Source organism: Gobius niger (assembly GCF_951799975.1).
Source record: "Gobius niger genome assembly, chromosome: 1".
Classification (NCBI taxonomy): domain Eukaryota; kingdom Metazoa; phylum Chordata; class Actinopteri; order Gobiiformes; family Gobiidae; genus Gobius; species Gobius niger.
The window spans coordinates 40,271,119-40,292,717 of record NC_136852.1 but is presented as its reverse complement, the minus strand read 5'-3'; the positions used below and the strand labels follow the sequence as shown (position 1 = coordinate 40,292,717).

Genomic DNA, 21,599 nt, shown 5'->3' with positions numbered 1-21,599 from the left:
ATTTATTTTCTTGTTTTCATATTTTTTCCTTAGTTTGTACTATTTTTTATTACTAATATTTTCCCCATTTTTCCAATTTTTTTGCTCAATTTATTATTATTATTATTTAAATTTATTTTTTGCCCCATTTTCTTTTCTTGTCGTCATATTTTTTCCCAAATTTTTGTTTATTTTCATTACTAATATTTTTCTTATTTCCCCCGATTTTTTCTCTCCAATTTATTCCCTATTTTTGCCCCATTTTTCCCAATATTTTTAAATATTTTTTCTTCATTTTCCCTTTTTTTGGCTACAATTTTCTCCCGTATTTCCTGACATTGGAAATGAGCTCAATATATTGTAAACGTGCAGCAGATCTTCCACGTATTATTGTTCTGTTTTCTGGTTCTAGACGACACATTTTTTAGTATCGGTATCGGAAAAAGTAGCGTTCCGGTTTCTGTATTGAAAACCAAGTATCTTTAAAGTACTGGTATTGAAAAAAATGTTAGGGTACTTCTCGAGAGGAAGGCAAAGTGGTAAAATGGGACTGAACTGGGACTTCGCGAGGTCTGGCCTGAGTCTGAGTGGGTCTTGAGCACTGTATGACTGCGGTCCCCGGAGTCTGGACATAAATCACGGCAGAAATTCATCAATAAAATCAATGAGTCTCCGACAACACACTCCACCGGGTCAAGCGCACCACTACGTCCTCGTCTCCTGCCTCCTCGTCTCCTGCCTCCTCGCTCTGTCCACTGCGTCCTGACTGCGTCCACAACGGAAAATGTGTTCTGTCAGTTCATGTTTTCCAATAAAAATAAGGCCTCTTAGGTATAAAAATGGACAAAATTGCCAATATTCTTCAGCTTCTCGACTTCAGTGAGTGCTAGTTAACCTTCCTAATGCATTCCTAACATCTGGCTTCTTCACGGGGGTGAGTTTTTGAGCACGTTTCACACTGAACTAAAAGTGAAATGGGTTAGTCCTTTAGTGCCTCTGTCCTCTCTCTCCTGTCTGTCCGTGGGAGGAGCGCATCGACGGAGCTGTTAAAGCATAAAGCTCATAATGTCTCCATCGGAGCGAGAGCAGAGCCGATAACCACGGCCTCCGGTCCTTAATGATCGTTGCACTTTTCTGACCGACGAGCGCCGCCTCCGGAGCCTTTACTCCGGGTTAAACTTTACATCGAAAACAGCTCTCGACAGGCTCTGCTGCTTATCCTTTAAGATTTCAACTTGTAACCTGGCATCAGAGCTGTCCACAAAAAGAGTAAATTAAGGCGAGATATTCAGAGAGAGCTTAGAACTGTACAACTACTGTAAATATGAGACATGTTCTGCTATTTTATTTTTCATATAAGAAATAATGGCAATAATATACAGTCCTGATCAAAAGTTTAAAGCAGAACTAAATAACTCATGCCCCCAGAGGCCATACGCGCCACTGCAGGTGTCGTAGCATGTTGTGTTTTTTTTACTCATTAATTGTCCGTGAGAGTAAATACTACGCTGACAGAAAAGACAAAGGGACAGAGGGATATTGTTCATCCAATTACACATTTTTTTCACTCAAACTTGACTGTAAATACTGTTTAAATGGCGCTAGCCCGCAGATAGCTCTTCCCGTTAGCCTGTTAGCTTCTTCTTCGTGATTCCACTAGTGTGTATTGGTGACTCCGACCCGGTGCAGGGAAAGTTGCAATTGTGGTTTTCTGTCCAAAGATACAAGGGGGAGATGAAAGACCCTCCAATCATCCCATTCACACTTGTATCACCTCAAGACTGACTATGAAAAGGATTTATTAAGGTAAACAAGTTACTTAGTGCTGCTTTAAAACCAGTTGAAAAAAGGCAACAACAAAAAATTCATGGGTGGATCTTACTAAGGTTCCAAGCAGAACGTCAACGTGCAAATAGAATTGGGACAGATGAGACAAAAAAAATGGAGTAAAGCTTTTATTAAAAACAACAAATAAACTGAAGTAGGCTGTTTTTACAAGACCCCATGTCTTTAAAAGGCCAAATCTGTGCAATAATGTGGATTCAGTGTCATTTTCTGTCAGGTTTTCACTCTGTCCTGACGTCCTGATGCAAAGGCAAAAAAAAAAAAAACCTGTCCTCGTTCATCTGTTGAAGAAGACAAGGCCTTTGGAGACGTTTTCCTGTTTCTGAAGCCCGTCAGTCACAGATGATAACCTCTGATGGTTATTGGTAGGGATGCACCGATACCACTTTTTCTAAAACCGATACGAGTACTTTGATTTAAGTACTCGCCGATACCGAATACTGATACGAGTACAAGGCATTTTCTTCAACATTCTTACTTTTTTCACAGCAGATTGGTTTGTAATTAGTAAATTTACTCATTTACATTTCCTCAAGTAAAGTAGGCTACGCTTTTAAGAGCAGTTATTAGAATTGTGCTGATGCCATTTATTTATTTTTATTTTCATTCAATATAATTTTTTTATTTTTATGTCTCTGTCCATCATAGACAGAAAAGCCCATGTCCAAAAGCTCCCAATGCCTGTGCTTTATTCATTTATGTATTTTTATTTAACAATAGTATTTCCGTCTTTTCTTAAGCTCCTGTAGATTTTCTCGTGTGTTTTGTAGCAACTTAGCGAGTAGCTACAGCGTTTTCATTGTTCTGCTGCAGCTCATTTTCGCTCAATATAAACATGCTGTATGTCTTTATTTTGGATTTTCTGAGGACTTTTTAGTCGCTGGTTAGTTTTTCAGATGAATAAACCCCTGGGCATAAAACGGCGTCAGAATGGCCAAAACTGCGCTAGCCGCGAGTTAGCAACGTTAGCCTGTGTGTTGTAAACACTGCAGACGCTGCGGCACGAACAACATTAAGCTCTGGTTAAATCCAGCACAGACTCTGATTTAGAGAGCGCAGTCTGTAATAAAGTCAGCTCTATGTGGATTATTGTATTTACACTAAACTATTCTCCAGTTTGTTGCTTCTTCTCTCCTCAGCTGAGAGGTGCTCGTAGGTGCGCTGGCCACACGTCAAATGGTATCGGTTTCTGGTATCGGGACCTCATGAATGAGTATGAGTATGAGTACAAGCCTGTGGTATCGGCCCGATACCCGATACTGGTATCGGTATCGGTGCATCCCTAGTTATTGGGCTCCAGTCGGCTCCAGGAACGGCTTTATTTGGGTCGAGGATCCTCCAGCCAATCAGATCCTCTGGCTCAAAGCTGGGGACATTTATTTGGGTTTTATGTTCCACAACCCTCAGGATCTGACTGTGTTACTGTGTCGAAGATTGACTCTTTTTTGTGTGTCTCACTCCCATTTCTTCTTGTTGCATATTGAAGTTCTATTAAGATCCAACCATGAAAAATGTGAAATTGTTGCCATTTTTCTACTTTCTTTTGATCGGGCCTGTATTAGTTACATTTTTGGATTTTTGGTTTTGTTTAGATTTTTGGATAAGCTATTAATAAGAGAAACATTTGTAAAAACTGTCATGTCTTCTTGTTTTGTGAGGATATAAATGTTTTATAGATCATAAAAATCCCTCTGAAAAAAAAGTCATTAGTTTCTCGCTATGTCCGAGCCTGTAAAGTGTGGAGTCTGGAGGAGCGACTGAAGTGGAATCAAAACCTCACTTTCAACAAACAGGACTACATTTTTGTAATGTCTGCACATGTGGCTGAAGACGGTGAAATGATCATATTTGTTGTTGGCAAATGTAAAGCCCGCTCACTCTAGGCGCGACTACCACCAGTCCCCAAGCCAGTCACAATTCCCATGACAATCCATCTGCGGCGAAAGCAAAGAAGCGCTTCTGAGAACAGGTCTGGATCAGGAAGGTGAAAGTCCTCTCAGCTCAGCCGTGTTTGCAGAGCTCCTTTCACGCCCCAGTCCAAGTGTTCAGCTCGAACGCAGCAGCGACAGTTGTAAATGTGTGTTTTTCTCTCTGACAGATTGGCGCTCGTTTGTCTGCAGGCGTTTCGTGGTAAAACATCTAAACTCTCCCCCCCCCCCCCCCCCCCCCCCCCCCCCCCCCCCCCTCCACCTCGCCCCCCCCCTCGGCCCCATCGACACCTGTGTTAATGTGTTACGGCGCGATCTGTCGCCCGCCTCGTAAATCTGCTGTTGTTTTAGCGGCACATGCCAACACTGCCACATTCGTCTTCACTTTTCAGCGAGTCCCACACCGGCCGCCGAGCCCCCCCCACACACACTGTTTACATGGGGGGTAAGCTACGGGCACAAACTGAGTCTCAACGTACGAGCGGTCCAGAGGAGAAAACATCACTGTCAACAAAGGAAAAGGCATATTTAAAGCCTTTCAAGGACTCACTTCAGTGGCAATATGTTCACGCTATTCAGGAAGTCAAAGTTAGAGTTCGGGCTGGGTACGGTTAAACGATATCAGTCTGGTATCGCAAAAGAATCGAAAGCAGGTAGTGAAAAGAAAATATAAAATCGTTATATTCCAGTTTTGAGGCTGTTGGTCATCCATATTTAAAAGAAGAAAAGAAGTAAAAAAAATAATACAAAAAGTGGAAAAAACAAGTTAAATTTGGGGGAAAAAATCGTGAATTGAAAAATAAAAAAAACATTAAAGAGAAAGAACATGGAGAAAAAGTGAGAAAAATTGAACATTTTGGGGAAATAAAATAAAAAAAAACATGAAAAATAAAATTGGAAAAAAACAATGGGAAATTTTGGGGGGAAAAATTGAAAAAAGTTGTTGCAAAGGGGGACAAACAATAAGAAAATCTTTTTTTTCCCTTTTGTCGTTGAAGGAAGTTTCTTGGTTGTTTGTAAAATAAATTCAATGGAAGGAAAAGGTATAAATTGACATTATTAATCTGTATTATGGTTCTTAATGATAAATATGTCAGTAAAGGTATCGGAAAAAGCATCGTTCGGGTATTGGTATCGAAAACCAAGTACCGGTATCGTCAGAATTGAGGAAGAAAGGGGAAAAATGAATGAATGAATTACAGGAAAATTGGGAGAAAACGTGAAAAAACGCAATTTGAATTTGTTTGTTTTTAAAACAGAAAAATATTTTTGGGGAAAAAATGGTAGACAGTAAGTGAGGGAACATATTGGAATATTTTTTTTAAAATTTGAAAAAGTGGAATAATGGGGATAATGGAAATAAATTGGGAAAATGGGGGACAAGAAAATGAAACAAGTTGAAAAAATGAGGAAAATGCATTTGGGGAAAACCTGGAAAAGTTGGGAATTTTATGGCAAAATAGAAAAAAAAGGAACATTTTGGAAAAAAAAAACAAAAAAACGTGAAAACAATTGAGGAAAAAAATGAAGACAAATGTGGAAAGTGTTCTTTCTTCCCTTTTGAGGATAAGGGAAGTTTCTTGGTTGTTTTAATTGCCAATGCCAATGTAAAAGAAATTCAATGGAAAGAAAAAGAATAAAGATCTGTTTCATGGCTCTACGTGACAAATAATTGGCATTAGAAAAAGTGTTGTTCAGGTATCGAACGGAGCCCAGCCCTAGTCATAATGTGTTTTTTTAAAGAAAATATTTTTCGTTTTTTCTGTCATCCCTGAGCTGATGGCAGTGAGAGCGTTCTGTTTAAAGCCTCAGAAGTGGAGCCGGCGTCACATGATCAGACCTCCACCAGAGATTAAACACATTTACTGTAAAAGTGCGTAAACACCAGCGCCTGATCAAAGTCTGGGACAACAGCGCTCTAATGTCCCAGTTAAACACCGGGCCCTGAACGCATCCATCACCCGAGCTCAACGCGCTCCGTTCGTTTACGTTAGACCGGCTGTAACAGAAGTGTGCGCTTTCCCACAGTCCGTCAGTCAGCACGGGACAGAGGACCGGACAGGGGCAGGACAGGGGCGGGACAGGTCAGGGGCGGGACAGGACAGGGGCGGGACAGGTCAGGGGCGGGACAGGGACAGGACAGGGGCAGGACAGGGGCAGGCAGATTCTCTTAGTTGAGATCACGAAGAAGCCTCACCATGTTTTAGATAACAGTATTGGTATATTTAAAAGCTCATGCCGTGGGGGCGTGTCATTCCCCGTGTGTCTGACGTAGGCCGGCCCCTTTTGCTAACGCTCTGAATAGCCAAATGCTAACGCTGGAATACTACTACATGGAATACTACTACAGAAGTTCATTTTTCTGCGTGAAACCAGTGAACTTTTCCAGACTAACTTTTCCGCTGATGATGTGACTGATGATGCCCTGGCTGTGAGCATGCACAGCGCCCCCTGCTGACCATTACGTTTCTCGAGCCAGCTCCTCGCCTCAGAGCGTGTTTTAAGACAGAAGGATGTAGCGCGGATTTGCATAACTCTACATTGAAAAGAACTGGTCTAACTCTGGTCACATGTGTGTGTGTTGGGATAATGTTGCTAGTTGTCATTGTGTTGCTAGTTGCTGTAGAGGTAGGCTCTATGGGAAGTGGATTTATGCATGAGATATTTACTTAAATATTACCTGTTTGCAAACCTTTTTTTTTCTTTGATTTTTCTTACTTTTTGCCTTTTCTCCTCCCTGTGCTTGTCAGCTTTACGGGAGGAGCGGGTATGGCTTGTCTAAATGAGATGTAAATGAGCCCTATTGTCACTCGAGCAGCAGAGAGAGGTGAGAACTACCCAAAACTTTGGAGGCCTTTTTCTGCCCTTTGGGCCTTTTTGAGTTGTTAAATTGAAATCGCTGCTATATGTCCAAATATGATCAGATTTCCATGTGTTACACATTGTTGGAAAGCTTGGAGACCACACTTTAATAATCTGTGAACAGCTCAAAATGCCCCAGAACCGACTTGTGTCCCTGATTCCTGTGACTGGGCACATATTGTAATGATCAGATCACATTATGTGAGTTTTTATATTAATGTTACTTAAAGCCTGAGTCATGTGAGTATAACTAGTGTAAAAAGTCCAGTGATTGCTTAATGTTTCTCCATTTATGAATTGATCAAAGTAATCACTGATATGTAATCATTCACAGCAGCCACTTTTAAGAAAGTCTCTTTATATCAGTTGTTATCAGATATCGGCAGATACTCAAACCCCCAGTATCGGTATCGGAAGCAAAAAAAATTGATTGGTGCATCTCTAGCCAGTACCACAGCTTTATCACAGACTATCACAGAGTTTGAGGGATTTAGTCCTGCCTGTTCTTCCTTACAAAACGCTTATAGAGCTATACCTTTCCAGGCTGTGGTCGACTTTTCGCATTGATCTTTAACCTCTAAGCCCCCACCATAACCAAGCACATTTTCTCCAGTTCGGCTAAAATCTAAAAGGTCACAGCCTATAGGCCAGTATAATGCCTACATTTGAAAGCTAAGACCTACGCATCTAAATGGACCTTTTTCCTCACGCTGTTGCCGCATTGTCACTTATTTTTCATCACATTCTGTTCTCACCTTTGTGTCGCTCTTTTGTTCCTCAGTTTTGTCTAATTTCTGCTGCTCTTTCGACACTTTTTTTTTCCCAAGAAGCTTTTCGATTTGGGTAAAGTCGAACTGGAGAACTTGGTTAAGGCAGGGGTTGAAAGGTTCATCAAGCGTGTGTGAGTTTTGTACAGAACAAGAACTCTTCAGTGCCGCCAGTGCTGAAAAACGAGCTCATACATCATCGTTTATGTATTGGAAATGCTCTCGGAGGCCAGATTAAAACATCCCTGCGCTGGAGGGCCCGCGTCTCTCTGCGGACGCCCGAGTGGCTGGAGGAGGCGTCTGGGGAGAGGGCAGTCAGGGATAAACCTCGTCAAACCCGGATCAGTCTGAGCTCACGTCGCGGCGAAACAGTTTCCTCGGACAAACTGCACTTGATGGATTCTGTTTGAACCGACAGAAGGAAGAGGAAGGAAGAGGAGTCAGCACAAACCTGCGGACTGAGGGCGGCCATGTTGTTCCGTCTACACATCCATCTGTCTTCAGTAAACATCAATAAATATGTATGAGAGGGAGAGAGCGGTGATGGATGGCACGGGGCAGAAATTCATGATCGCGGCCGAGCGGAGCGGCGCCGACTCAACACAAGTTTGTTTAAAGGGGAGTAGACTCAAGTGTCTCATTGGGTTTTCAGCTTTAGTGCGTGTTCAAGCCCCTTTAATCGGACGTCAGTGTCTCCGAGCCGGAGGATTACTTAGACATGTTCAACTACTGTGTATGGGTTTATGGCGAAAACATCATAACAACTGTTGATCGATCTTCCTTTGGGGTTGTGTTGCAGCCAGTGGCACAGGGAACATTTCTTGTGTTCAATGAATTTCCAACAAATTAGTAACAACTTACAAAGCTGAAGTGGGCAGATGGCCTCTGCAAGTAGGTAATGATCCTGAATCCACCATGGAAGACCTCCAGAGGAGCCGTCTGAAGGTCTTGCTGTGGCCTTTACCTTGACCTAAACGTCTGTGGATGAACCTCCAAAGAGCAAGATAGTCCAGAAAGACTTTTGTAAGGAAGAAAGGGCAAAAATCTTTCAAACTATGGAAAGAAAATCGTTTAACGCTGTGATACTTGCTACTTTGAGGTATTAGGATTGGGAATACTGATATACAAAAGCAAATCGAACAATATTGACAACTTTTGCCATTTATTGTGCATAAAATGACTTTACCCCTCCTGGAACCGCCACCTTAACATGGTGGAGGGGTTTGAGCACCTGAATGATCCTGGGAGCTCTGTTGTCGGGGGCTTTGTGCCCCTGGTAGGGTCTCCCAGGGCAAACAGGTCCTATAGGTGACGGGTCAGACAAAGAGCAGTTCAGAAGCTCCTTATGAGAGACCAACAGGCCCGGTTAGAACCATGAGGACGTCCTTCTGTGGACCCACCACCTGCAGGAGGAGCCATAGGGGCTGGTGCAATGTGATTTGGGCAGCTCCAACAACTGCCCCCACGACCCGGCAACGGACAAGTGGAAGAAAATGGATGGATGGATGGAAAATGACTTTAAAGGGACTATACAGAGTTTAAAAATTAAAAAAATATGTATGTTCCTCCCCCTACATGTTCCAGCCATGTCCTAATGTGTAGAATGAGCTCAGACCTGTTCACCACAACTGCCTCTAAAATCCTGCACTGTCACTCAGAAAGTTTTACTTCAGGTCCGAAGTGCCGTCATGCACAAGCTTAATATGGAAGCTGCAGTTACACATGTGACCAGAGGTGGCAGTAGTGAGTATAAAATGGCTGACTTGCATCTAGCCCCTTTAAAATGTCTTCATATTTAAGTGAGTAATGTACAGCATTAACATCACAAATGTAAAATTTCATTACTTCCCTATACAGCGGTCCCTCGTTATAACAGCGGCCTTGCTGTTTCGCGGGTTTGTGCTTAGTTCAATTTTGCAGCTTTTTTACAGTGTATGAACACCATACGCACATGACTCTGCGTTTTACAGGACTTTCTCTGCACTTTTCCACATAAATAAACACAGCTGGCATGGGGGGCTCGCCTCAGATAATAACTCGCCTTCTGAAGCTGAAACTGCTGCCATAAAACTTTGGTCGTAGCGACGATTGTCTCTTAGTTTGAACAATCGCAGAGTGATTATTCTACAAAAATAATCACACAGTAACACCAGGTATAAGGGAGAACCCGTCTGAACTAGTGAGAAAGTGTATAAAGTGTGTGGCGATGAACGGTCCCTCGTTCATTGTATTTCCCTGCAGCCTCTCTCTCTCCCCTATCTCTCTCCTCACTCTCCTCTACTCTCTCTCCCCTTCTCTCTCTCTCTCTCTCTCTCTTTCTCTCTCCTCTCCCTACTTTCTCTTCCCTCTCTCTCCTCTCTCCCCCTTCTCTCTCTCTCTCTTTCCTCTACTCTCTCTCTTCTCTCTGCCGCTCTCTCTCCCCCTCTCTCACTCTCCCTCCCCCTCATCTCTCTTCCTCTCTCTCTCCTCTTCCCCTCTCTATCTCTTCTCGTGCTCTCTCTCCGCTACTCTCTCTCCTCTCTCTTCTCTCTCTCCTCTCCTCTCTTTTCTCCTCTTCTCTCCTCTTCTCTCTCTCCTCTCACTCTCTCTTCTCCTCTCCTCTCTCTACTCTCGCTCTCTCTCCCTCTCTCTCTCCTCTACTCTCTCTCTCACTCTCTCTTCTCCCGCTCTCTCTCCTCTCTCCTTTACTCTCTCTCCTCTCCCTCCTCACCCCTCTCTCTCTCCTCTTCTCTCTCTCTCACTCTCTCTTCTCTCTCCCCTCTCTCTCTCCCCCCTCCTCTCTCTCCTGTCACCGTTTGCTCCATCAGCTGAATCCTTCGTCTCATAAACTGCGGTTATCGACGGCGCCGCCCCTCCGCGTCCGCGCCACATTTTTCTTCCCTATGAGTATTAGTTTATCGAACACGTGGCATCTGTTTTCCTGCCGCCGTCACCGTAAGGCGAGGTATTTCTCCCCCGACCGCCGCTGTGATTTATGCGCCCCCCCCCCTCCATCGCCCGCTCGCTCGCCCGCGCCGCGGAAATAAAGCTAAGCAAAAAAAATCCCCGATACGTCCGATGGCGCGGCGCGATGTGTAATGAAGTTGGCAGATGTGGCGCTCGCACTAAAACACCCGGTCCTGTCCCGGACTGTCGGAGCGAGGGGACAGCGGCGTCCGAGGGGGAACTCCGGGGGGCACGGCGCCGAGGAATGATCCCAGAAATGCAACATCAGCCGAACGCGGGGACGGTTCAGCGTGCGCGCTAATTAAAACAACAGTTCGAAGGAGCAAAGATTTTGTGTGAGACGCCGGAGAAAAAGGCTTTTAACAATTCACAAACTCCACAAACGGAATCGCAACAGAAAATAGAGATTCAACTATATCGGTTACTCGTCCAATAAATCAGCTGGACTTTCTTTCTTCACTTACGCAGCGGGAACCAGAGGATTATATAAACTTTATAAAAAGACACATTTGCATTTTTTTTCTCAATGTCTGATATGAAACCAGAACTAACTTGTTAAAAACTTTCCTTTTTTTACTTTCTACTAAGTCAGAAGTTTACATTACACACAAACAATTTGCGAAAGCTCGTGTCCTTGAAAGCTCAAGTCTGGTTCATCCTTGGGTGCAATTTCAAGACTCTTGAAGGTTCAGGTTCATTGGTTAAAACAATGATGTAAATGTCCAGTCATCATACAGATCATAAAGAAGGCGGGTTCTGTGTTTGAGATGTGAATATCAACACAAGAACAAAAGCAAAAGACCTGGTGAAGATGCTGAACCTGGTAAGAGATTGTCTTCATCCAGAGTGAAACAAGTCTTATACCGACATGGACTGAGAGGGAACTCTGCCAGGAAGAAGCTCTGACTCCAAAAGAAACATCAAAAAGACAGTTTGGAGTCTGTAAATAATAAAAGGATAAAGTCTTATATCCACTTTTTCTGGTTTCTTTTTAAAAGACACTAGGTTGGAACAAACAAAAGCTGTTCAATTACCTTACGCGTTGTAGTTGTAGTTCCCAACTTTCCCAATAAGAGACGCATCATGCACGTCGGGAGACGCCTCTGACGAAGACGGAAGTGGTTCCTTGTCCGTCGAAACGCGTAAGGTAATTGAACAGCTTTTGTTTGTTCCAACCTAGTGTCTTTTAAAAAGAAACCAGAAAAAGTGTATTACTCAAGAAGACACAATGAATGTAATAAAAGAAAAAAAAGAAAGTCTTATATCATAATGACCATCGTCACGTTTGGAGGAAAAAGCCTGAGAACACTGTGAAATACGGGGGGGCAGCATCATGCTGTGGGGCTGTTTTGCTGTGGGAGGAACTGGTGCACAAAATAGACGACATCATAAAGAAAGAACTCTATGTGGAAATATTGGAGCAACATGATGTTAAATGCCAGGAAGTTAAAGCTTGGACACAAATGGGTTTTCCAAATGGACAATGACCCAAAGCAAACTGACAACCCGGTTACAAAGAGGCTTAAGGAAAACAAAGTCAATGTTTTGAAGTGGTCATCACAAAGTCCAGATCTCAATCCAGTTGTAAATGTATGGGCAGAGCTTGTGCGCACAAGGCGGCTACAGATGTGTCTCAGTTACACCAGTTCTGTTTGGACGAATGGACCAAAACTCCTGCAACTATTGTGTGAAGCTTGTGGACGGAAATCCAAAACGTTTGACCCAAGTTACACAGTTTGTTTGTATGAGATGACCTGCCACTGCACTCTAATTTACCTACGGGTAAAGAAACCTGAACCTGTTTAAAGGCAATGCTACCAAATATTAATGAAATGTATGTAAACTTTTTTTTTTGTAAAAAGTAATATAAAGCCGTGAAGAAAATTCTATCTCTCATTCTTCTGGCATTTAGCAATTTTTTTTTAAAAATTCTAATTGAACTAAAAAAGTAAAAGTTAATTCTGGTTTCATGTCATAGATACAGACGGCATCTCGTCATAAAAGGGGGCGTGGCCTCGCCGAGGGGGAAAATAGGATCTTTTGGGAAACACAATTTTTCACTCTTTTTAGACATTTTCTAGTGGAATATGAACTTATTTATCATATACAAATAAAGTCAAGTCTATGGATATTTTCTCACAGCAGATTATTCTGTAGAAGTGAAAAAACGGCAGTTCTAGCTAGCGCTAGCTAACCGTTAGCATTAGCCCGATGCTAACATGTAGCATTATGTTAGCATTCTCCGTTATTTATGTATTTATGGGCTGTTGAACCACTTTGCTCCTCTCCATGTCTTTGTATCTTTATTTAGTAGAAAACTATATTCATTTTACATTTTTTCAAAATTGTTTTCCGCCTTCACTGTTTTCAAACATGACCATATATGGGCGATTCCAGAGATGCCGTCTGTATCTATACAGTGAGAAAAATGCAAATGTTTGTTTTCTGGTTCCCACTGTATACATCACTCAAATATCCTTTTCTTATTCTGGTTCAAACTGTGAAACATCCTTTGGGGTTCCCGGACCACACTTTGGGAATCACTAGGAACATAAGTGACACTGGAAGATTGCCCATTGGTACAGTAAGATTGCACAGAAGTAATGGTGAAATGTCTACCTCTTCGCTCTGTCACATCCTGTGCCAAAGGATCTATAATAAACATCACAACAATGTCAAACCAGTGAAAAGTAGATACTTTTAATGCCGCTATATTTGAAATGTCACATATGCAAAAAAAAACATGTGCTATATTTTCTTTATCATTTGTAAACATTCCATCAGACAGAGGAATGAGGGAATAGTACAATTTTAGCCAAAGCTGCAGCTCAAAGTGTTTTTAGTTTTGATGATGTCATTATGTTTGATCTTTAATGCCAGTTTGAATCTGATCCAGGTGAACATGTGGATTTTAGACGCAGTGGTCCGTGTTGAGATTTGGGCTTAGTTTTCTTCCTTAACATCAGAGTTTTTCCTACTAGGGCTGGGTGCTGTTAAACAATACCAGACTGGTATCGAAAAAGCGCTTAGGTCCTACTGGCATCGAAAAAATGAAAGCATTTAAAAGAGGCACCCAAAAATCTTTAGATCCAAGTTGTAGCTGTTGGTCCAGTTGGTCCTTAATTTCTTTTTTCCCATTTTTTTTTACACAATTCTTTTCTTATTTTTGCCATTTTTTTCCTTTGTTTTCCCAATTTTTCCCTCATTTTTTATTACTAGTTATGTCTCTATTTGCCCCAATTTTCGTCTGATTTAACTCCCTTTTTTCCAGATTTTTGCCCCATTTTTTCCACACATTTCTTGACATTGGAGATGATTGTAAATTATCTTCCACACATTATTGTTCTGCTTCTGGTTCTAGACGACAAATATCGTAGTATACGTATCAGAAAAAGAATTGTTCAGGTGTCGGTATCGAAAACCAAGTATCGTTAAAGTAGTGGTATCGAAAGAAATGTCTTACTCCTACAGACTCCAAACTTTCCAGTTCCAAAAGGGTTTTTCCACATCATCGAATTTGTACCTGTTTCATTGAGCTTTGAACCCAAAAAACAAAGCAAAATTTGATTTATTTTTGAACTGAATTTTCACCTGAAGTGTCTGGCCTTGAATGACTTTTGACAGATGAAAAGGAGAAAAACGTTTGTCGAGATAACAATGTGAAACTTTAGATGTAGATTACTGACTGATTACTGAAACATCAACATTTTCTTTCACTGTATGTTTTCATATAAAATAAGGTTTCTTATGCATATTTTCATTAACACAATCTAACGAGTGGATTGAGCCAGGTTTAAATGTGTGGTTTTATTTTGTCACATATTTACTCACAAAGATTATCTCAGAGGGACTTTGGATCTGGTTTAGGTTTTAGTTAGTCACTAATTACTAGTTATTAGAGCAGGGGTAGGCACGTTTTCTTGGCGGAGGGCCAATATTCTTCATTGTAAAGAGACCGAGGGCCGAAACCACTGATTATTAGCCCAAACTAAAGCAAAACACTGGAAAAATGACCATCATGAGATAAATGACTTAAAATTGCTTGAATTAAAGTTCTTCTGTGTTGAATTTGAGTCGGTTTGAACTAATCCAAGACACAAATGCTAAAGCGCCAATGGAACAAGAATAAAACCCACTTGGAATCAGACAAAAAAATTGTTTTTACTTAAAATGACACAAAATTATCTGAATTAAGAGAATAACTACGACTAGAGGTTTTATCTCATCTAAGACCAGACCAAATCTAATCAAACCTTCGATTTAATCCCTTTTTTCAAGTAGATTTATGTCATTTCTTCCTTAAAACACTTTTTCCAGTGCACTTCTTTCAAATGCCAGTGTTAGGACCTAACTGGGTGTATTGACAGTATTTCTACCCTTTTCTCCCATTTAACTCTAATAATGTTAAAAGTACTCTGTGATTTGTGTAATAGTGTTTCTCAAAATCATCTTGAGGGCCAGAGGTTCTCGGGCCTGACGTTTCCTACCCCTGTATTAGTGGAACAATCTGTAAAAATTCAAAATCCTTATGTGGCAAAATCTTCCAAATGCAGTTGTGTGGAGTCTTATGGATCAACTAAAATGCAGATGTTGTTAAAGAGGGGAATTAAAAAGTCCCTAAAGTTTAGTCCCTTTGTCTGTACATGCGCCCTGTGTATATTTCTCCCGTCTTTAGCCGCTGCCGTCTCCCACAAAGGAAATGACCCGTGGATACCGAACATGTCAGTATTTGTGAATGAATAAGCGTGGGAGAGACCAGGGAGCGCCACAGCCATGTTGGAGTGACATTAAAACTAAGACGTTAAGGAGAAAACCCCGCCCACTGCGTGTCAGAGGCAGCTGGTGAAATGCAGAGATGTAAAAACATGGCCGTGTCCTCACCGGTCGGGGTTCTGCGGACACACGTGCATCTGCAGCAGGATCCTCTGGGTGAAGGTCTTGAAGCACTGGCCGCACTTCCACAGGTGCCAGTCGCTGAACTCGGAGCTGAGCTGGCTGGTGGAGGTGGGGCTGGCCAGGATGCGCTGGTGCTTGGAGGCCAGCGCCGAGAAGCCCGAGTCCGAGGGCACCACGCCGGAGCCCACCTTGTCCAGCAGAGAGAAGCTCCGCGAGGGCGACTGGGGGAACACCATGGAGCGCAGCATCAGCCCCGGCGAGGGCGAGGAGGAGGACGAGGAGGGTTTGGAGGATTTGGTGAAGGGCTGCAGCGAGTCTTGACGGGACATGGCTTCAACCACGGACTGCGGGACGTTCACTGGAGCAGAGAGAGGAGACGGGGGGTTATCAGTTTCAGCTTTACAGTCTGCTGTTAGGAAACGTCAGCCTAGTTTATCAATGAAGCCTACTCAGACAGACCTGGATGACTGTGAATGACCTCCTTCTTTACCCCGATAAAACCCAGATTATACTAGGCCCTCAAAAACTGAAAGAGTAGATCAGGGGTCTCCAAGTCAGTTTGCTGGGGGCCATAATATATCGGGAGTGTATTAAGTCCTTAAACAAAAGCTCCAGTAAAATATGTTTTGATTGAGAATGTACTATAGAGGAATAATACTGAGCCTGACAGGACTGTAGGCTTACATTGTATTACACTTTACAGCTACTATTGTAGCCACAGCCGCCCAGGCGCATAGTGTCCATTTACCACGTGGCTATAATGTGTTGTTTATATTCTGATCTCTTCTTATGTCAGCGCCCTCTACTTGACATGTGTGGAATTCTTTCCTTTCTTTCTTTCTTTCTTTCTTTCTTTCTTTCTTTCTTTCTTTCTTTCTTTCTTTCTTTCTTTCTTTCTTTCTTTTTTTCTTTCTTTCTTTCCGGTTTCTGGTTATTGCTTTAAAAGTTCATAACTCCACACAGAAATGGGCGAGAGACTTACTCTTTTTTTTTGTGACATTCTCAGGAATTTACTCTCTACAAGTCAGGGGCTGGATAATGTTAGTGTATCTTATCTCTAGAGTCAAAAATCTTGGAGTTCTGTTTGACCAAGCCCTAGAACACTAGAGAATGTTTGAACACTGTAAAGCACTTTACACACAATAAAAATCGCTTCATACATGATGGATTGACTGACTGATTGATATAAACCAGGCCTATAAAACAGCATTTCCTTATTTGCACAACAATGCCAAAATATGAACCATGGTACATAACCTACATATGTATGAGTTTCACTGTTTTAATGTTTGCTGCAGTCCTTTAAGGTGACTCCTGTTCAGTGTTGTTTTTGGCAGCCCTTTTAGTTTTAGTCCCATTTTAGTCATTTCTAAATGTGAAAGTTTTTGTCACGTTTTAGTCAGTTTCATTATAAAAAGTAATTTAGTATTAGTATTTCCACAAATTAATTTCTATAGGCTAAGTTCAAGCTGTACAGTCGTACTATCTCTGTCATAGCCTGGACTGTGGTGCTCAGACTCTCAGCCACTGAATGTTTGCTTGTGTATCAGTGTGACGCTCTGAGAGGGATTTATCCCTTTTCTATGGAAGCATAGACAGACTTGAATGGCAGGACTTGCGCAATATGTCTCATGTTCATGTCTCCGGGTCCTGTACAGATGGTAAATAAACTTCTCCTGTATAAGACATCCAGACTGCTGCCTGTTCTTCATCTATCCTCTCGAACACCATTGTTAATTCTCTAACAAGTAGTACTGAGCTTGAAACACCACATCAGATTACACCACAAGAGGCACTAGCAGCAGTGTCAATGTGATCCCTAACCCTTTCCCAAAAGTCCTCCTCGTCCTCAGATCGTCTGCACATCTGTTCATCAACATGCTTTCTGTATTCATACACTACGGTATTTAAAACTGTCCTAAGAAAACATAAAGTCCCTGTTTGATCACTGTCATACGCTCAGACCAGAGAGCCATCAGTGCAGATTGAAGCGAGGACCAGACCATTGGACTGTTCACACCAAGTACCACCTCGTAAAGTATCTGACCTTCCAAAGGCCGAGATCAAGACAAAACAGGACTAAAACGAGGCCTATAAAGGATCTACCAAAGTGCAACTGCATTGTGTCTAAACCAGATCAAGACAGAACCTAAAGCATAGACATAAGTCTCCAGCGTCGGGCCTGTCCTGGCTCGACCCTGGTCCCTGGAGCCTGTGGACCATCGTGACAGTAACAGCATTTCACATTTGCCTGATGTAAAACGATCAGAAATGAGCCCAGAGACATTTTAAAGGCGCATTAAACGGACACAGAGCAGAGCCGGCTCTTACGCAACTCAATCACATTGGCTTCATTTGGGACGTAAAACCAAAGGGAGATTTGTAATAGACGGGTTTGATGCATGTCAGAGACGGTTTGTGGGAAGAAGAGCTCGGTCCTGGACTGTCTCGAACCGCGAACAGATGAAGGAGCTACGTTTCCTGCATCACCTCATCATACAAAACACTCATTCATTCACAAATACTGACTTGTTTGGTATCCACGTGTAGCAGGAAAGGCTGTGACCGAGATGACGCTCGGAACCAGCACATTTTCTCCAGTTACCAGATATCCAGGAAAATGATCCAAAATCCTTCTGAGCAAAACACTTTTTATTTCCCCTATGTGTTTTTGTCACTTATTGTGTGTCACTTTATTACTTTTTTGCTGCTCTTTTGTCATTTTTTTGTTGGATTTTTTGTCTTTTTTTTCAGCTGGCATTTTGTCATTTTTCTGCTGGATTGTTGTCATTTTTTTTGCTGGATTTTTGTTTTTGTTTTTTGCTGGATTTTTGTTACTTTTTTGCTGGATTGTCACTTTTTTGCTGGATTTTTGTCTTTTTTTTTTGCTGGATTTTTGTCTTTTTTCTGTTGGATTTTTGTTGTTTTTTTGCTGGATTTTCGTCATTTTTTGCTGGATTTTTGTCTTTTTTCTGCTGGATTTTTGTCTTTTTTTTGCTGGATTTTTGTCACTTTTTTGCTGGATTTTTGTCTTTTTTTTGCTGGATTTTTGTCTTTTTTCTGCTGGATTTTTGTTGTTTTTTTGCTGGATTTTCGTCATTTTTTTGCTGGATTTTTGTCTTTTTTTCAGCTGGATTTTTGTCATTTTTAACTGGATTTTTGTCACTGTTTTTTTGTCTTTTTTGGTGGATTTTTGTCCCTTTTTTGTTGCTCTTTTGTCACCTTTTTGTCGAGTTTTTGTCATTTTTGCCGCTTCTTTTGGTCACTTCTAAGTATTTTTTTGTTGCGTTTACATCCTCATTTTTCTTCTCGTTTTTTATTGCTGTTTTGTAGAAGCTTTTACCTTTGGAGAATTTGGAGAAAACATGTTCAGGTGGGAGTCAAGAGGTTAATGATGCCATAAAATAACACTATATTTCAACATAACCTTGCGATACATGTCCTCCTAACATTCACGTCAGTAATCTACAGCAGACGTTTTACCATGTATTCAGTCCGGTTGTCTTTATCTGGTGACCGGTCATGAGGCCTGTCCAGCTGAAGCAAAGGCCACATAAACGTGTCTCTGCAGCAGTTTCTCTCTGAGCTACAGTCACAGCTCTCATCAGAATATTGATTAGACACGGCTCGATTAACTTTTCATTATCGACGGGTGAATAAACCTCGTCGTCTTTATTTCAAACTGTTTAGAGGCGCTCAGACAAAGGGGAGTTAGTGCCATGTGCAGGCAAGGGAAACCTATTGTGCATGTTTAAAGGGATATTTCAGGATGTTTGACACAGGGCCTCATTTCCTAGTTATCCAGAGTGTTGCTGATTTCTGGAGATATTTTTTTGGTAATTCATGCAGTTCTTATGTTTGAAGAGAGGCTAGTGCAAGGCTAGTGCATGTCTATGGTATCAGCTAGCCTGCATTAAAAACAGTGTGACCCGCTCCACAGAGCACCTGAGGCAAATCACTTATAACACCAGACTAACCATATAAATGTAGATAGAATAATTTTTGGAATATAACTGACCTGCATCACATGAATGATCGCATTTTGAGGGACTATTTTCTCGCAGATCACTCCGCCGCTGTGTAGCTTATACAACCACGAAGCTGATGCTGCTCAAATATAAGGTATTTTAAAAGCAAAATGGTTAAAATTACTCTATCGACACAGACATTTATATGGTTAGTCTGGTGTTATAAGTGATTTGCCTCAGGTGCTCTGTGGAGCGAGTCACACTGTTTTTAATGCAGGCTAGCTGATACCATAGAAATGTGCTAGCCTTGCATTAGCCTAGCCCCAAGAAACTCTTCAAACATAAGAACTGCATGAATTACAAAAAAATATTTCCAGAAATCAGCAACACTCTGGATAACTAGGAAATGAGGCCCTATGTCAAAAATCCTGAAATATCCCTTTAAGTTGTCTACGCACAAAATGTACAAAAAATGTCTCCAGACCAGGAATCAAACCTGGGACTACTTTTTATTTGAATGCTAACTCTTTGAAGTATTAATGACTTCGAATGAGGCTTTGACCTAAATGTGGTTGATGGCTGACAACAGCTGACAACATCTGGATTGTTCATGATTTGCGATGTTTGAGGCTACACGCTAATGACAAAAGGAAAAATACATTGAGCAGGCTAATGCTAACGGTCTCTGAAAAGGATTAGCCAACTTGCTAAGTGCCCGCTTACGTGAGGATGGGACGTCGCCTCTGCTTGTTATTCCTACGGTGTAAGTTGTGTCCTGGTTCAGTTCTGGTTGTGTCCTGATGAGCGCCCGGTACCGCTATATTATTTACATTAATATTATTTTGCCTCGAACTAGAAAACAAAACAATAATGTGTGGAAGATCTGCACATTTACAATATCGGGTTCATCTCCAATGTCAAGAAATGTGGGAATATAAGGAAAATTGGTAATGCTTTGTATTAAGGTGTGCTTGTTACGTATTAATAAGGTGTTAATAAGCATTGATAATAAGCTTGTAAAAAATTAACACACTGCTTATTATACTTTTATCTGTTAACATACTAATAGGCCATTAATAATACGCTTATTCATAGCCAACCCTAACCTAACCCTTACCCTAGGCCTAAAATGATTACTAATGCTTATTAATACTTAATGAGCGCACCGATAACGACAGCGATACCGGAAAATGTGTGTAAAAAAATGTTGGTGAAAAAATTGGCAAAAAACGGGTACAAATGGGGAGAAATAGGGAGAAATAGTGGGGGGAAATTGAGATAAATTTGATAAAAAAAATATTAGAGAAAACCCTAGGAAAAAAAATAAAAATTGGCCAAAAATGGGGGGGGAAAAACTGGGGGAAATGTGTCATAAAAAATGAGCAAAAATTAAGGAGGACATTTTTTTTAATTTTTTTTCTTTTTTTTTAAATGGGCAAAAGAAATTGGGGGGGGGGGGGGGGGGGGGGAACAACCAAGTCAATTCCTTTAACCTTTAATATTTTTTTTTTTCTTTTTTCGGTTCCTGCTTTTGATACTTTACTTTTTTCGACACCAGTAGAACCTAAACTTATTTTCCCCGATACCAGACTGGTATTGTTTAACGGCGCCCAGCCCTGGTCCTGGTTTAGTCCTGGTTCTTGCCCCTGTTTCCAGGTCCTAGTCTAGCTCACCTCTGCTGTAACCTCCAGCTGCAGTGAGCGTGTGGCTCAGCATCACCACAGTCCGTCTCTCTCCTTATCGATCCTTTAATAACTGTATGAGCTCATAATGTCTCCATCCGTCCACGCCGCGCCGCAGCGATCGTTTGGTTTCGCCGCGTCTTTAATTCATTCAGATACAAACGCGCTCGATCGAACGCATCATCCAAACGAGCAAATTATGGAAATGAGCGGCCGAGAGGAAACGCTCTGCAGGAAATAACGAGCGAGAGAGTTCTGAGGATAATGTGGGGCTAAAGGAGGAAGAAAACCCTGAACCGGGATTAGAGCCAGACTTAAGCAGTTCATATGTGACATTTGTGACGAGCAGAAACCACCAGTGAAAGGGTTTTGCCCAAACATCATTGGTAAGGCCGCTTGGACAGTGGACACCGTGTCTTATAGGGTTTTTAGACGTCACATTGAAGACACGGGTATTGTAAAACCCTGAGCCGCACTCATCCCCACTGTGCGACAGTTCAAAGAGAATTGTAGCTACAGCAGAACTTTGTTGTAGGAGTTTCAGTCCAGACGGCGTGTGTTTACGACCGGACTAGTGCTCTGAAACATCAGACACTGCCTGACATCTGTCACAGCTCGTCTGCTCTGTCTCACTGTACAAGAAAAATAGCAATCTTCTCAGCAAATTCCTCCTCAGATAAGATGACAAAGAATAAGTCAATAACAAGCCAAATGGCGTGTAAACAA

The 21,599-nt window shown here is 41.7% G+C and overlaps 1 protein-coding gene across 1 annotated transcript in view; it reads right to left on the bottom strand.

Moving 5' to 3' along the window:
- Window positions 1-21,599, bottom strand: part of prdm6 (PR domain containing 6) — a gene marked incomplete at its 5' end in the record, with an annotated part of 189,340 nt that overhangs the window by 27,884 nt on the left and 139,857 nt on the right. The window contains one exon of the mRNA XM_079567809.1: window positions 15,209-15,581. Coding sequence (XP_079423935.1) covers window positions 15,209-15,581 — 373 coding nt within the window. The remainder of the gene's footprint in view (window positions 1-15,208; window positions 15,582-21,599) is intronic.